General features: G+C 37.5%; 1 protein-coding gene across 1 annotated transcript in view; it reads right to left on the reverse strand.

Moving 5' to 3' along the window:
• The window catches only part of MEI4 (meiotic double-stranded break formation protein 4), a 68,216-nt gene extending 62,618 nt beyond the window's left edge, over positions 1 to 5,598 (reverse strand). Inside the window, exon 1 of the mRNA XM_041410695.1 lies at positions 5,391 to 5,598. Within this exon, the coding sequence (XP_041266629.1) occupies positions 5,391 to 5,427 (37 nt within the window). The 5' untranslated portion in view covers positions 5,428 to 5,598. The remainder of the gene's footprint in view (positions 1 to 5,390) is intronic.
• Positions 5,599 to 16,845: the final 11,247 nt, after the last annotated feature.

Genomic DNA, 16,845 nt, shown 5'->3' on the forward strand with positions numbered 1-16,845 from the left:
CAGGGCTGAATCTACAGATTTCAAACACAAGAATAACATTCCATGCTTCCAGCTCTCATGCAGAGAGAGGGTACTGAGAACCCACAGACCTACTGCGATTCTAGCCATGAAGGCTGCTGAGCAATTATTCACCTGCTAAATAATTGCAAAAGAAGCGATGAACTGTCCCGTACAGGTCTGTGTAACACAACCAAGGGGAACTGAGATGTGGTGCAAGATCCATTGAAGACCTTTGACATAAGCAGGAAACAGGATAACAGGAAGAACCAGGATAAATCTGATTCATAAGCACTACCCTAATCCACCAATCTGCCAGTGCAGTTTTGCAGGCGCATTTGATGCAGCAGCTCCTAAGGAGAGATTGAAATGTTAAGGGTTAATGACTCAAAGAATTGGCCATTTGCATAAGAAGGTGAATCCTCAACTGTAGAGGTTTTAAGAAGTCTTTCAGAGATGTTTATGGGTAAGGGAGGTGAACTTAATATAATTTACTTTTCTGAGTGGCACATAGGTCAGTTCTCACTGACCTTGGAAACAGGTAAGTCACAGAGAAATGGGGGGAAGGTAGCTGAGTTATGCTATGATTTAAAATTATAGGGTACCTCAAACCAAACCCAAAACCTAAATTCACTTGGAGTAATTTAACACTGGAGTAATACTCAATAATATCAAAGAATTACAGACCTTAGGTGTGATTTCCAAATTCGGCCATGAAATTCATGGCTAATAATGGAGGAAACTGCTGCAAATGTCATAGACAAAACCTTATTGATTACGTCAGGACACGCATTTGTTATTCATAGCACTATCGTATGAATTTAAAAAATAATTTCAAAAATTAATACATAAGATACAAAATATAAGGTAATTCATATAACTTCCAGGCCATTCCAGAGCTCAGTGTTCTCCACATATGAAATTTTTATTTAAAAATAAGACAATTTGTCAGGACAGAAACAAATTGCCATTCACCACTACTACACAGCTAAGAATCTTCAGATAGCCCTCAACATTAAAAAAAAAAAAAAATAGTGCTTTTCCTTCTAAATTTAAGAGTATGGTCTGTCCTTAAAGGTTCAAACATTTGAAGAAAAACTGTTTTGTTGACATGGTTTTTATTTTAACTAGTCTGTCAATTACACAGTGCAAATAAAGGTGAAAAAATTACCCACATCTTTGTAACCTCAACTGCTTTATACAACAGAAACCAAGATACTGAATCATTATGATGGAGCAAAAAATGCTGCAATTCCTGTAGAAGAACTGGGCTGAGCTCAGAGACATACGGCCACAACATTAAGCAACAATAAAATAAACTTGATTAAATTGGTTTGCCTAACACAACGTCATCTGTGTATATTATAAACAATGATAATGGGACAGAGCTACACAATGAAGATTAACTGAAGTAATGCCTCCAATTACGCATTTTCTATTGTAAAAATGTGCATTAAACCAAGGCTACTGCATGGTGTCATCTTTAAACAACCTATGCTCAAATACATGTAATGTATTTAATGATATGTAATGTGGACATACTCAGTGAGGGAAGAAATTGCTTTTCCTACAAAAAGCCCAACAATAACTCCAGCATATTTTTTTCAAATGAACTCAAAATGGTAAAACAATACCGAAAATAATAAATATTTTAAATACTTTATGTCAAAAGCACAAGGAAACTTAGATGTAGCATGATTTATTTTTTCAAACTCTAACTTTTAAATAATTTTAGCTTCTAAAATCAAATCTTTTAAATTCTCCAAATCCAAGTAACATGAATGAGTTGAAAAAAACAATTTAGAACTTACTAATGTTCCCTAATTATAACCATTTCAGAGAATTTAAGAACATAAGCAAGCATAATCCCTCAGGATTTCAGTAACATTTCGGATATAGGATTTATCTCCTCTTAACTACAGAATCCTACAGTTTAGGTGGCTACAACTGTGCTAGCTGTCTGGACTTCTTTTATTATCAATGGGCAGAAACAGAATTTTCCAATGTTAAAAATAAGTCAAGTAATTTGAACATTTTGTGGTAAAGTCATGACCCAGAAACATTTGCTTCCCCCACAGACTACAAAGAGTGTTAAGATGACTACATCAGATGCACACGCATGCACTGTGGACAGCCAGCTGCACTGAGATGAGCTGGTGCACCACAGGCGGCTGAAGTTCAGACCTTCAAAGACCTTTTTAAGGTACCTAACCAACAAGAGAAATTTTGCAAAGCTGAGATCATCACCCCTTTAAAAAAGTTTGTAATTCTAGATCTTTTTTATACCTCTGGGGGCGGGAAAAAAAAACCAAAACAAACAAAAAAAAAACAAACGAAAAAAAAAAGCTTTCTAGAAAAAAACCCCAGAAGTTACAGAAAAAAGTTTGTGAGAATAACCTTGTGAACATATTACAATGCACAAAATAGCAGACAGGTGCCAATCAAAGACATGAGAAACATCAAGTATGCCTGGAATTATATGAGCACAAAGAATCGGTTTGGCTCCTCAAAGTTTCTAGGCCTCACTCTTCAAAAAGATTATTTGAAAATAGTAATTTAAGCCTCAGTTTTAAGGTAGTTTAAAATTGTGTATATATTCTCTCTACAAGCTGAGAGTTCTTTGTTTTGCACTCCTTTTTCTCCTTCAACAGGAGAAGAAAATTTTTTAATGTGTCATTCATAACAACATATAGTGAATCTGGCACACAGTACCATTACCATCCTTCTCTTTACTATTCTGACTACTAAAGACACAAATATGTTTCCAGAATAGGGAATTTATTTTATAAAACCTGCTGTTCAGAAATTAAAGTATAACTCAGTGTCGCAAATTTATCTATTCTTATATCAGCACAGATTTCTTCCGCTACCAAACCAGAACTGTGCTCACTTAATCAGCTGGGTGTAAATCCGTTTGGTTTGGGAACTGAGGATGTACTTTTCATTATGGCTTTATGAGATGAAATTTATGAAACCATGAAATTCAGACCCTTATTCTTTTACAAGGTTTCATATATGCTAATAATAATTACATAAAGAGTAAATTTACAGTTGGCATTAGGGACTGTGGAAAACAATCCCAGCCTTTATGTACTGCCAAGTTCCAAAAAGAAAGCAGCCCTTATCTCCCCAGTTTTACCTATTGCAATGACTGTATTAGCTTTTGAATGCAGAATTTCACAGCAGAGTTCAAAAAAAGGCAATCATCAAGAGTTTGGAGTTTTATATGAAAACTATTTTGCATATCTCCTCTTCCCATGTTAAAATATAGTGACTAAAATATTACCATAATTTCCTTTTCAGTTTCACACTTTCAGCCTGAACGCTTCAGTTTCCACAAGGTTTTAAATCTACAAGATCACTATCTTCCAGTGATACTGATTCATTTGGGTAACCTTCCATAAGGCACCCACTGTACTTTAATAACCTTGGGTTTGGGCTTCTTAGAGAAATTTAATATAAGCAGAAAGAAATACAAGACTGTTCAGAAGAAAGGAAATATTTGTAATAGAGGACAAGGATAAGAGGGAATACTGCTAGGAATCCAGTAGTCTAAAAAGCATACAATAAATAATGAATCCTTACATATACTAAGGATACTAACGTAACTATAACAACATTTAAATATGTAGTGTCTAAATATTAATTTATGAAGCACTGGAAGTTGTAAAAGACAGCAAACCACTGAAGAGACTTGCCAAGGATTCACAGCCGAGTCCATAGACAAGTACTTTTTTACACATTAATTTGGCTCAATTACTAGTTTATTCAAATTAAGGCAACATCTAAGCCCTGAAGATGATCAGAAGGCTGGAGCACCTCTCCTCTGAATGCACGCTGAGAGAGTTGAGGTTGCTAAGCCTGGAAAAGAGAATGCTCCAGGGTGCCTTTCAGCACCTAAAGGCTATTACAAGAAAGCTTGAGAGGGACTTTTACATGGGCAAGACAAGAGGGAATGAGTTTAAACTGAAAGAGGACAGATTTAGATTAGATATTAGGAAGAAATTCTCTACTGTGGGGGTGGTGAGATGTTGGAACAGATTGCCTGGAGAAGCTGTCGATGCAGCTTGCTTTTTGCTGGGACATTTTCTTCTTAGTAGCTGGTAGAAAGCTGTGGGGTTTGGATTTAGTATGAGAATGAAGTTGGTAACATCCTCATATTTTGGCTGATGCTATGTAGTGTTTACCCTAAGTCAAGGACTTTATAATGTTTCACACTCTGCTACTGAGGAGCTGCACTGAAAGCTGGGAGGTGAGCAAGGCCAGGACAGGTGACCCAAACTGGCCAAAGGAATATTTGGAATTGGGATATCTGTTCAGAAATGGGCTGGGCATTGGTTATCGGGAGCTGAGCAGCCACGTTCATCACTTGTTTCTCTTGGGTTTTTTTTACTCTCTCTTCCTTTCCTTTTGACAATTCTTCTTATCAATCATGTTATTAGCATACTTAGTATCACAATTATAATATTTTATTTCAATTATTAGATTATTGTGCATTATCAACCCATTAGATTTACCTTTTCTTTATGATTATCCCCGCTGCAGTGGGGGGGGCTGTGTGGTACTTAGTTGCCAGCTGGGGTTAAACTCCATCCCTAGAACTGTTCAAGACCAGGATGGATGGGATTTGGAACAACCTGGTCTAGTGGAAGGTGTCCCTGCCCACGGCAGGAGGGCTAGAACTACATGATCTTTAAGGACCTCTAACTCCAGGCCATTCTGTGATAATATAAAATTAATCATTACCATCTTCCATCAATCAATGAGAAAAATGCAAGTGACTAAGCCCTATGATTTCTGAATTCCTAAGGACAAAGTGATCAGAAGCTATCATTTCAATTCACTGACATTAGAAATAATCAGGTAAAAATATTTGATAGTTCTTTGATACTCCACTATATCTGCATATTCACACCAATCTTTTTTAACAGGAGCACTAACAACATTAATTGAATCCCAGTATCCGTCCAACAAAACTTCACAATAATGTTTTTCCTTGTGACTCAGATGAAATGGACAGGAGAAAACTTCAAATTTGTAACTAACAGAGACAAGCAATTAACAATTGATTCTTTATTATTAATAACCAAAGCAGTTCTGCTTTCACGAGAAGGCTCCCATTTCCTCCCAAATAAACTCAACCTTTACTCAAGAAATCACCTGAGGCTGCCCACGTAAGGCCTCCCGCAAGCAGACAAAGCAGGTGTCCCAGGGGAACCAGGTGGTAGTTCCAGGGGAATCAGGGGGCTGTCCGAGGCAGCCTTTGCACATGAGGGATGTCCCCAAAGGCCACCGACACCGCGGGCTGGGGGCATCTCCAGGGCCGGCGCTCCCCTCTCGGAGCTCCCTCAGAGCCTCCTCGGAAGCCCCGACGGCCTCGCGCTCCGACCCACCTGCAGCAGCGCCGCGCGGGCCGCGCCCCAGCGCCATGGCCCGGGGCCGCAACGCGACCTGTCCGCCCCCGCTGCGGTCAGGCACAGCCCCGGCCCCGCGGCGCAGGGCTGGCAGCTCCTCGCTGCGCGCCCGTGGCTCCCACTCGCGTTTATCTGGGCCGTACGCGGCTGTTCCCTGCGGGAGCCGGCAGAGGCCGCGGACGCGCGGGCCTCGCTTCCCGCTGTCGGGCCTAGGATGGGAAGGAAGCGCGAAGGCCAGCTGGCTGCAAAGGCTGCCTCAGTCGGGAATGTGCAGGAAGGGGGAAGCCGTGGAACCCCGCAGGAAACATCTGAAGGCTCCTGGTGCTTCCGCCAGAGAAGGAAGGGAGCGGAGCTGTGGGCAGGTTTTTCGGGAGCGTGGCCTGCCTGTCCCGGCCCTGGAGGCCAGCTGCACGCTGGGTCTGCTCAGGGTCCGGCTGGCAGAACTCACCATCGCCTGGGTCACCCAAAACCACCCGCCACGCTTTTACATTTCCTCTTGCTATACATTCCATTAAGGTCTTTCAAAGTGTTTTGCTGATTAACTTATGCCTCTTTAAGCTTTTCTTACCTAAAACACAGCCCCATACTAGCCACTGTGCAGAAAATTAACTCTATCCCAGCCAAAACCACTACAATATTGTAAGAGGAAATGGGATCATGAAACTTCTTTCACAGTGCATTGGAAGTAGAAGCTGCCTTTTAGCGGAAACTGTGAGCCAAGCTCACCAGTTAAGAAATTATCTTTGTATGAAAAATTATGTTCTCTACACAAACTGCTGAAAAGGCTGTGATAAGCCTTCTTGGCCAGAAATGGAATCTATAGAGGCATAGAATAATTTTGGCTGGAAAAGACCTTTAAGATCATTGATTCCTACCATTAACTCAGTACTTCCCAGTCTACCACTCAGTCGTGTCCCTCAGTGCCACATCTGCATCCCTTTTAAATACTTTCTGGGATGGTGACTCCACCACTTCGCTGGGCAGCCTGTTCTAATGCTTGACAGCCCAAAGAAGTTTTTACTAATACTTGGTTGAGGAGGCTGATCAGAGGACAGGAGAGATAAAAAATCAGTAGTGAAGACAGACACATTAGGTGCAGTTAGGCTTATCACAGTACATCAAGTTTTTAAGTAGAGGGTGATCATTCTTTCTGAACATAGAAGTATTTAGATGTGACAAACAATAAACACTTTTATAACCCTCATCCCCATTTCTTGGATAATCTAAGCAGCATTATTTTTATAATGCTCTTTTCTTCAAAAAACTTGGTTTTTACCAGTATAAATAGTGGAAAATTTCTGAGCTAATACACATTTTCTTTCTTTTTTTTTTTTTTATTTTATTTTGAAAGATTTATTTTTGAACTACAGAAAATTGTTAACATGCTGTAACTTTCACTTTAGACTTCAAGTGATAGGAATCAATTACATGGAATAAGTTAGAAAGCATTTTCATTGTGACAGCACTACTTATTTCTCAGTGAAACTCAAGGCAAAAAAAAACAACAAAAAACAAACCAAAAAAACATTCTCCAGTCTCCTGTAACTGGCATATCAGCAGCTACTCTGTAATTTTCTGTGCATCTTTTGTGCATGTAAGATGCAGATGCTTTGCAAACTGGACACTCATTATGTGGATTGGAACATCCATGTTTTCATTTAATCTTTTCAGCTGAGACTGAAAGAAAAGATTCAGAGACATCAGTGCTTTTACCTCCAAACCTGTCACCTGTATGCAGAGCTGAATCTAAAAAGTAGAATTAGGCAGGGACAGCATTATTACTGTCCTAAAAAAAAAAAGTGGCTCTGCATTTTCTGAGAGTACCAGGTCTGCTTGCAATTATAGGCTTATTGAGCGCCACCTAAAAATCCTGAGACCTTCTGCCATTAGGCAGCTGACTGGAAAGATGTTTATCACTTTATTGTTTTGTACTTAAACTACTTAAACAAAAAAAAAAAAAAAAAAAAAGAGCTGTAGAAATTCAGTTTTAGATGCACAGTTCCCATTTTTATATTTTTTTTTAATTTGAAGCTAGTAGCAGTTAGAAGGAATGTTTCTTAAACTTGCAAGTTTAAGTAACTTGCAAAGTTATTGTGTACCACTTTCAGAATACCAACCAAAGTACAACTTACTACAGTTTTTAGGTTTGCTTTTAAAATAAGTTGAAGCATCCCAATATTTTCAAGGTGGAAAAAAGCTGGTGCATGCCCACCATTAACAGAGCATCTCTAACAACTTTTTTATTCATCTGAAAGCAGCAAAAGCTGGGCACAATCAACTGCAGAATCACTGAGATGTGTGTTCCTGTTCTGTTGAAGAACACTTTTCAAAAATAATGTGCAGAACTTGCATTAACTTTATTCAGTTAGTATTCCCAGTGATTACATAGAATCATAGAATCATTAACGTTGGAAAAACCTTCAAGATCATCAAGTCCTATCTTTGATTGGACAACAGCCTGTTAATTAGATCATGGCACTGAGTGCCACGTCCAGTTATTTCTTGAACACCTCCAGGGACAGTGACTCCACCACCTCCCTAGGCACCTCATTCCAATGCCTGACCAACTTTTCAGTGAAGTGTTTCTTTGTGACATCCAGGCAACATAATCTAACATACTTTTTCATAAGTAAACAATGTCTGTGTGCACATGTATTGGTGTATGGTGCAAATTCATGTTATATCCGATAAATAAAAAATAAGCTATCCAAACATGGGGTGATTAGCACGGTATGTAATGTCAGGTGAGACAACAGTGAAATGAAGCTTCAGTTTGAAATAAGCAGTTTGTAGTTTGTGAAGAAAGCTGATTCTAGTAGTTTCACATAAATTATTTTGATCTTTTTGTGAATGTCTTTTGATCTCAAGAAAAGTCAATGAATATCTTTGTGCCAAAAGGTCTGACAAAATAATTAGCTGCTTTTGTTATTAATCAAACAAATTCATCAAATAAAAACAGTGAGGTGTTTAATCACAGTAGAGGTCATGAGTTCTCAGTATTTAACCAATCCACATGCTGAATGATTTCAAACAACTGAGTGGTGAAATAATAAAAAACCCAAAAACTACAGGCTTCAATCAGTTTTAAAAGTAAGTGGATTAAATAACTGTCAAACAGGCCTGCCCCACTCTTAGTGGATGTTACAGTATCAGTAACAATTTGAGCATGGAAGAATATATTTTGATTTGGAGAACTACAGGCTGTTAGAATTTATAAGACATCTTTATATTTTAATGCGTGTCTCTTTGCCTGAGAACTGGAAGTGTCTGAAAACACATATGAAACGTGCTGTCTCAACTATCGTAGCTGCAATTTTGTTTAGCTGAGGGGGGTGTTTTTAAAAGCATGTGAAAATCAGAAGCAGGAGCATCAAAATCTTCTCATTTGACCCTTTTTTTCCATGTGTTTCAGTGCTATATTTAATTAAAAGTAAAAATAATTGGCATCATGATTCTTCATTACTCAGCATCAAGCTGTTTTCAAAACAGATCATAATGTTTTTGATGGCTCTATTTTCTGTGTAATTCTGATGGAACCACTATGGCTCAAGCAGTCCCTTTGAGCATAATCTGCAATTCTAAACAAATCAGCTGATCCAGGATGTTCAGTGAGTTATGCAATGACATCTTTTTTTTCTGTTGAGAAACAAAGCATTATCGTCAGGGGAAAAAGGATCACATTTCAGCATCTGATGCAATGAAAACCTTGTTCTATAAAAACAATATAAAAAGTTAGACATGATGTGAGGAGAACAGGGAAGCTAAAAAACTTGTTTATAGGCATCATGCCATCAATTAGTAATAGATACTTTAATAGTGCTTTGTCATCACTTACATAAAATTAATGACAACAGATTCCATTCCTTTCTATACAGTATATCTTAAGGAAAGATAAAACCTTTCCCTCAAAGAATTTCACTGTCTGGAAATCAGTACTGAAAGATTCTCACTCCACTAGGTAAGAAAAACGATAAAAGCATGCTAGCAAGTAGTCAGAATGATACTTAAAAATTAATGTGACAATATAGCAGGTAATTTTCTGCATTTAAATGTCATCATTTATCTAAGGGTAACAAAACAGTGTTGTGAGACTTTCCTTCTATACAGCAACAGACATCTGAGAAGAAAGAAGAATTAAAGAACATATAAAGAGTTTTCATTTAATTTAGTACTTTTTATTGTAGTTCCACAATATTTTCTTCATGAAGTTCTCAAAAAGGCAAAGAGATAAACAGGTAATTGCTGCAATATATCTGTCCTAGGATATAAAAAATACAGGTTACACTTCTATATGCAGAACTTTAACCAGACAACACATGAGCAGTCCTTGCTAACTGTTTCATAATAAGAAAATTTAATGCATTGAAGTATCCACATGATTGTGATTGAATCCTGGAACATTTTGATTAGTGTTCCTCTGTGCAAGCATGAGGTGTCAGCTGAATCATGGGTTACAATGTCCATTTTTTTCTGTTGACTCAGCTGGGTCAGGCATAAGTTTCGATGAAGTGAGTTTAATTTCCTGGAACATACTGGCTTAATCACACTTCACACACTAGAAAGGCCAGGTGCCCACTTGAAGCACAATGGTTGTGCTATTGCTTCTAGCACCTTGCCTGTCTAACCAGTTTAGAGCTTAAAGGATACAGAGCAAATTTTTTTCTTCCGGTAGTTTGCACCTTGTTTCCCAAAGGAGCATTGCTCCCAGTAATCACAGTGATATTCTGAAATTTACCGTATTTTCAGATAACAAATCAAATTACCTTGAGGTAATTTGTAAAATGTGAGGGGTTATGTATGATGCCGCATGACATGCAAATATGATACTTCAAGACATGATTTAGTCTTGGACTTGACAGTGTTGGGTGAGTGGTTGGACTCAGTGATCTTAGAAGTCTTTCCAATTATTCCAAATGATTCTATGATCCTGTGCTGTCTCATCCAAAGGGTCATTATTTTGATGGAAGAGCTATGATAGCAGTGTTGTCTTAGTGATAGTCTTACTTGGCTACTAAGAAGTTCTAGAAGTAAGAACTTCTAGAAGTTCTTTCAAACCAAACTGAGCCAAACCAAACTAAACCCAACCAAACTCATTATTCTGCTCTGACATTCTATCTCACCCACCTGAAGATTGACTGTAACCTGGTCAGCTGGGTTGCAAGGTGAAAGAAGTGGGCTTTAACACTGACACAGAAGTGAAAGTAGTTTGTATGTGCCAGAACGCTGACTACTGAGTTATTGGACAGAAACTGGTTGGCGTAGCTATTACCTGTATTTTGTAATAATTTTAGTATGCAGATGTAAAATCACAGGAGAGTTTTTGTAGATTGTTAGCTATATATAGACATATGTCTGATCTACACTGAAAGAAATAGCATGTGGTCTGGCACACAGGTAAGACTTCTGATTAATGTAAGAATCTCCCCCATGGCACCTGCATTTGCCAGTTTCATCCCTCCCAGGATCCTTGGCAGTAGTGCTGAGAAGTCCTCTACTAAAAAAATCCACAATCTTTGCACTGCATAGCAACATGGAAGCTGTTTTAAGAACCTGTGCTATATTGTGGCACTGTCATGGGCATGTGCAAGCATGTTATGCTAGGTGCACACATAAGTAGTGCGTAATAAATCTACTCATATAGACTGTGCAGTCCAGTTTAGTATTCAAAGTTATGCTAATGTCCTTCCTTGAAACGACCATGCTGTGCTGCTCTTGTAGGCGAGGAGAGGGAGTGCCATCTGCTCAGCCATGCAAATTGTCACCATTTCATTCACTTAAAATGAGTTTTGTCAGTTTGCTTTAATTGTAAATATGTCCAAATGAATTTAACAGGCTTAAACCATTAATTCATTCATTTTTCCTAGTGCAAAATGTAGGCTTCAGGTTAATATTAAAAATGTAGATTCTTGAAGCCCAGAATTCCTTGTATCTGGAAACTGTGTAAAGAAGATTGGAGAAGAAAAAAAACACTCCTCAGAAAAACTTAAATATTTTAGAGTAGTAAAAGGAATTTGTAATGCAAATGCTGTATAAATATAATAGGTCATTTATAGAGGTATCCATATACAAATATATATAAAAATATATTTGCTTTTAGGTGGATGGATAGATAGGTACAGAGGTGACAAGGTAACCATGTTGTGGTAAAGAGGCAAATAAAGTATTTTTATTTATCTGATGAATATGTTTCAACTACAACAACAGGCTTCCTAGGATTTCCTTTACATGAAACTTTCTTTCCCTCAGAAAAATCCCATCACATATCCTGGGTCAGTGGTTGCTCAGCTTTACAGCTGAAGGGCTGTAGATAATTCTAACAGATCGAGGTAGCTGTAATCAATATTGTGTCTGCTTCAAAATTCTTAACCTGTGCGTCCTGTGGCTCTAGGCACTCATCAGGGAAGGGCCATGGACTGACATAAATCCTTTCTCCCAGCAGCTGGGCTGTTGCTTCAAAGAAGAAGAGCATCTGCTTGCAGCATGAGAGGGTCACATTGCCATGGTTCCCATGCCCAATATAAAATGGTGGTGATATACAAAGGAGAGCACCAGTAGGTACAAATGAAGATGCCATTTAAAAGTTGCATGATGTCACTCAAGTGATACAATTTAAAATTCAAATCAGTCTGTACAAGTTGTGTCTTCATGCAGCTGTCCAGAAATCTGAAAGTCCATATGTGGGACTCAGGTTGCACATTAGAACTAGAAAGATTGGGCTGTGCATATTTTAAGGGGAGAAAATTGCATGTGCCCATAAGTTGCTACAAATAGCCATTCCATAGGAGGTTTTAAGAGGTAATCACCCATCCGCTAAAATATCTGTGTTGTCTTTAATCATGTTTCTGCTGAATGAGTAGAAAACATTTAAAAAAAATACATTAAAAAAACCCCAAAACAACACTCCACCCCCCCCCCCCCCCCAAAAAAAAAAAGACCCACAAAACCAAACCAAAACCAGGATTGCTAAACTCTGTAATTATGAATTAAACAAGCGATTAAAAGGAATTGGCTGTAATAAAAGTGAACCTAAATTTTATTACATGTGTAATTTTGGGACTAGAAATAGCTGTCATGACTTACAACAATATAAAACCCCTGTTAAAGGGAGGACACTTCATTTAAATCGGTGGAAACTACTGTATAAGTGTAGTTCATAAAATGAACTAAATTTACTTCTAGCTAAGTTCTACTGAGTTTCATTCTAACTAAATTCTAGACTTTTGTTGAAGTAATTCAGTTTGATCTTTCAGTTATGTAAAATAAATGCACAGTTCTTCATTTCAGCTGTGACATTCATTTACTCTCTAAGCCTGATTAACTCAATAACTTCTTGTCTCAAGGATTTAGGAAACAATGAAAGCAGCAACTCAGCAGAGTGAAATTCTTATGTAGGTTACTTGGATAATTCATATCTGAAATAAAGAAATATGGGTTCTGTGGAGTGCATATGATACTTGATATATGTGCTTTATATATAATTTCCTTAAGGTCTGTAAGAAAATTAAATTGAAGTTTAATCAGAAGTTTTGCTCTGCACTGATCTGTGAGAACCTAAGGTGAAATTGGATGAAGCAATGTATTTATGGAGACGATCCTCTTGTATTCCCATGCACCTTGCATTTGGAGAGGAGTTGTTTTCCAATAGCTTTCATAATTTTTATTTCTTCTTGAACTCTAATATTTTATTTATGCTTTATTCCCATATCTGACACACAGATAATGTGCAGGAATACACTGAGAGCCATGCACATATGAATATCATTCTCTCAAGAGAAAATGTGTCTGTCAATAAATATGCTATGTGGCACATTTGTGACCAGGGCAAGCAGTTCTAAGATGCATTACTTGATTATTTCAAAATCAGATTTCTTCAAACGTGCCAAAGGCAGATATATGTCAAGATAAAAGCTACATGAGTTGGAGTATAAAAGGGCAACCTAAACATTTTTCAAAGTATTCAGAAATCTGTTAGTTTGTATTCCATACCTCAGAACTACCCAGACTGTATTTTTACTATACTTTGATAATAATTTATAGTTGGGTAATGAACAAACATGAGCAATATTAGCACAACAGATCATGTTCTTAAACCTCTGTATGTCATAATAGAAATTAAATACCTTCTCAACCAGAATTGTGGCCATTGCAAGTGAGGTTCTGTTGCAAAAAAAGTTTTCCTATTTGTTTCCTCATTTGAAATTTTCATCTATGTAGCCCTCAGAACACTATTCCTTGCTATTAAATGTCTTCAGACATTTAAAATTCTTCAGCTTTTAAATGCTTCAGACTGTCCAGAGTTTTTTAAGTACTGCCAAAATTTAAAGAAACCTGTGCTGACACTAGCATTTCTTCATATGCTAAGAAACTCTCTTTCCTCATAAGGAATTATTTCTACACTTGTTTTCAGGGCTAAAAGTTGTTCTGCCAATATTCATGAAGATGAGCTTGTCCTTGCTACTTATATTTTATTTGTGGAAAACGGGTCAGATAGACTGCCTGAATGCTCTGGGAGTTCATTCAGTTTAGAGTCAATACTGAGCCAAAGAGATGGTCCCAATGTCCCACAGATCATTCCTTGGACTGTCAATCAATACATTTCACCTGGGTCTCTCTAACTAGTAAGTCAAGTAGCAAGAGGGAAGCACACATTGGAAACATAATGCACACCTCAGTAAGTGAGACCAAGGGTCTATCTAGCCCAGTTTTGTCTCTCATATAGTGCAGTGCGAAAGGCTGTTAGAATGTTTTTAGAGTTTATTTGCTGGCATGTATTTTCTCCATTGTGTGCTGTTTCAGCTTGTAGATACTGTTGAGCTCTTCATTACTGCTGTAAACGATCGTCCTTCATTCCTGGTCAGTATTTTTTTCTTGTACTGCATCCAGCTCTGGGGTTCTCTGGCTTCCAGCGTTAAAAATACGTGGACCTATTGAAGCAAGCCCAGAGGAGGACACCTCTAAAGATGATTAGAAGAATGTAGCACCTCTCCAATGAGGAAAGGCTGAAAGAATTTGGTTTATTCAGCCTGGAAAAGAGAACACTTTGAGGTGACCTAATTGCAGCCTTTCAGTACCTGAAGGGAGCCTGCACAAAATACAGAGAGGGACTTTTTATAAGGGACTTTTGTGTTAATTGGACAAGGGGGAATGGATTCAAACTAAAAGAAAGTGGGTTTAGATTAGATATCAGGAGGAAGTTCTTTACTGTGAGGGTGGTGAGGCACTGGTGCAGGTTGTCCAGGGGAGTTGAAGATGCCCCACCAAAGTCAAGTTGGATGGGGCTCTGAGCAACCTATATCTTGGCACATGGCAGAGGGGTTGGAACTGGATGATCTTTAAGGCCCCTTCCAACACTAGCTATTCTATAATCTTACGATTCTATGATCCTCCTGTTTTTCTTGTATCTTTTTGGTGAGAATGTGCCATTACTTCAATTTTATTGAACAGAGTGAGACAGGAGATCAAGCACGGAGTAAGGGAACTAAACTTTTGTCTCCAACTTCTCTACTAGCACCCTATCTAATGAGGTCAGTTACCCTATTTGACCCATGTGATTAAGAAAAATACTGACTAGCAACTAACTTGAACTTAAGTTTTGCCAACTTTTTTTTAACCTAATTGCTTTCATAGGTGTTCATTTATTTAGCCTTCTTCAGTGTGATAATATTTGTTTCCAAGATCATCCACTAGGTTTTCTTGTCTGTTATGTTCAAAGAAAAAGTGTAATTTATACACAAAGCCTTTACTAATATAAGTAATGTTTTTTAATCTTATCTCTTTCAGCTAATTATCTACAGGAGATAAGTCACCTGATAGCCATTGGACACTCCATTAGCAGAAAATACCAAACTCTTTTACATTTAGATTGTAAGAGTAAGAAAGATAGTAGGATAAAGCTGTCTTCTATAAAGCAAAAGGGAGGAGTTAATAAGGCTAACAGAGAACTTGAAGCAACACAGAATTTGGAGACATCAAAGAGCAGTTGGTTTCTGTTAATTTGCCTTTCTCAAAAGTGGCTGCTTTCCATTTATATTACCCTCAAAGCTCATCAACTGAATTTTACAGAGCCTTACTTCACTTCTTTGCTAGAGGAATTAATTTGATGGGTTGAAATTATGCAATGTTTTTTTTTTTCCTCCTTCTTTGGTGAAATGACAGCTGTAAGTCAGGCTGCAGCCATATACAACATCACTTTATATTTTCCAAAAATATATATATTTATGCATCAGAGATGTTAATTCAATTTTGAAAAACTGGGTGCTTAAATAAATTGGTTATAAATAAATAGAGTAGATTTTTACATGTGTCCAAACCACTACTCCTCCAACCTAAATTCTTTGCACATTTCCAGGAGATTTATATTTTTCTAACAGAACTCACAAGATACTTTACCATTCATAACTGAAAGAGTTGCTATTGAGTACTGCGTCAAATGTCATCCCATACAGATTTTCTGTGCTTAAATTACTTGAGGAAAAAAAAGTTGCTTGACTTTAATGCAGTTAGTTTGCACCACAAGGCTAAGAAAGCCCCTGTGAAATATCTAAGTAGCTCACAGAAACCTTACAAAATCCTGTCAAATATGGGAAACTCTAAAAAAATCATTCAGTTTTCTCTGAACAAATTAAAAGATTATGTAAATTTCCTTGAAAATAAAATTAATAATTAAAAAACTGACAGGTCCTTCACTATAAAATCATAAATGCCACTCAAATTGTACTTTTATAAGGGCTTAGACAGTGAGATTTCAAAGGAAATAATTTAAAGGAAATATTGTGTTATTAATATCAGAAAATCATGAACATTGGATTGATTGCTAGGTGACTAAAGCAATTTAAACTAAAATGAAAAAATGATAAGGCATGGATTTGTATTTTCAATTTAAAACAAAGAAATAATAAGATTATAAAATAATTTTGAGCCTCCACAAAACCTACAGGGTAAATTTGTGCATTGGAAATTTTCACATCCTTTTCATCATTTTCCCCTAGTTTGAGTCTTGATTTCTGGGATCACCTAGAAGCTAAAATTTCTTGCATGACAATTAGCACATAGAACAATCTGCTGAATATTTCAAAGTGAGAAAAAACAGTAAACAGTCATGCTTGGTAGTGAGTTCTTTAATGCCCTAGTTATAAATACTGCCAAAAAACATGTGACAAAAATTATGAAGGAAAATGCACCTTTGATTCTGAAAGATGCTAAAAATATTTGATAGTTGTGAAGGTTAACCTGGGCTGGGTGCCAGGTGCCTTCCAAGACACCCTATTTTCTTCCCTCCTTACCAGGATGCAGATGGAGCAAATAAGAAGCAGGAAAACTCATGATTCAAGGTAAAGGCACTTTAATAAAGCAAAGCAAAGGTTATACATGGAAGCAAAGGAAGATCAAAATATTTCTTCTGTACTTCCCATCAGCTGATGATATGCCGCCACTT

The sequence above is a fragment of the Onychostruthus taczanowskii genome, unplaced genomic scaffold (assembly GCF_017590055.1).
Source record: "Onychostruthus taczanowskii isolate IOZ18803 unplaced genomic scaffold, ASM1759005v1 scaffold33, whole genome shotgun sequence".
NCBI classification, from domain to species: Eukaryota; Metazoa; Chordata; class Aves; order Passeriformes; family Passeridae; genus Onychostruthus; species Onychostruthus taczanowskii.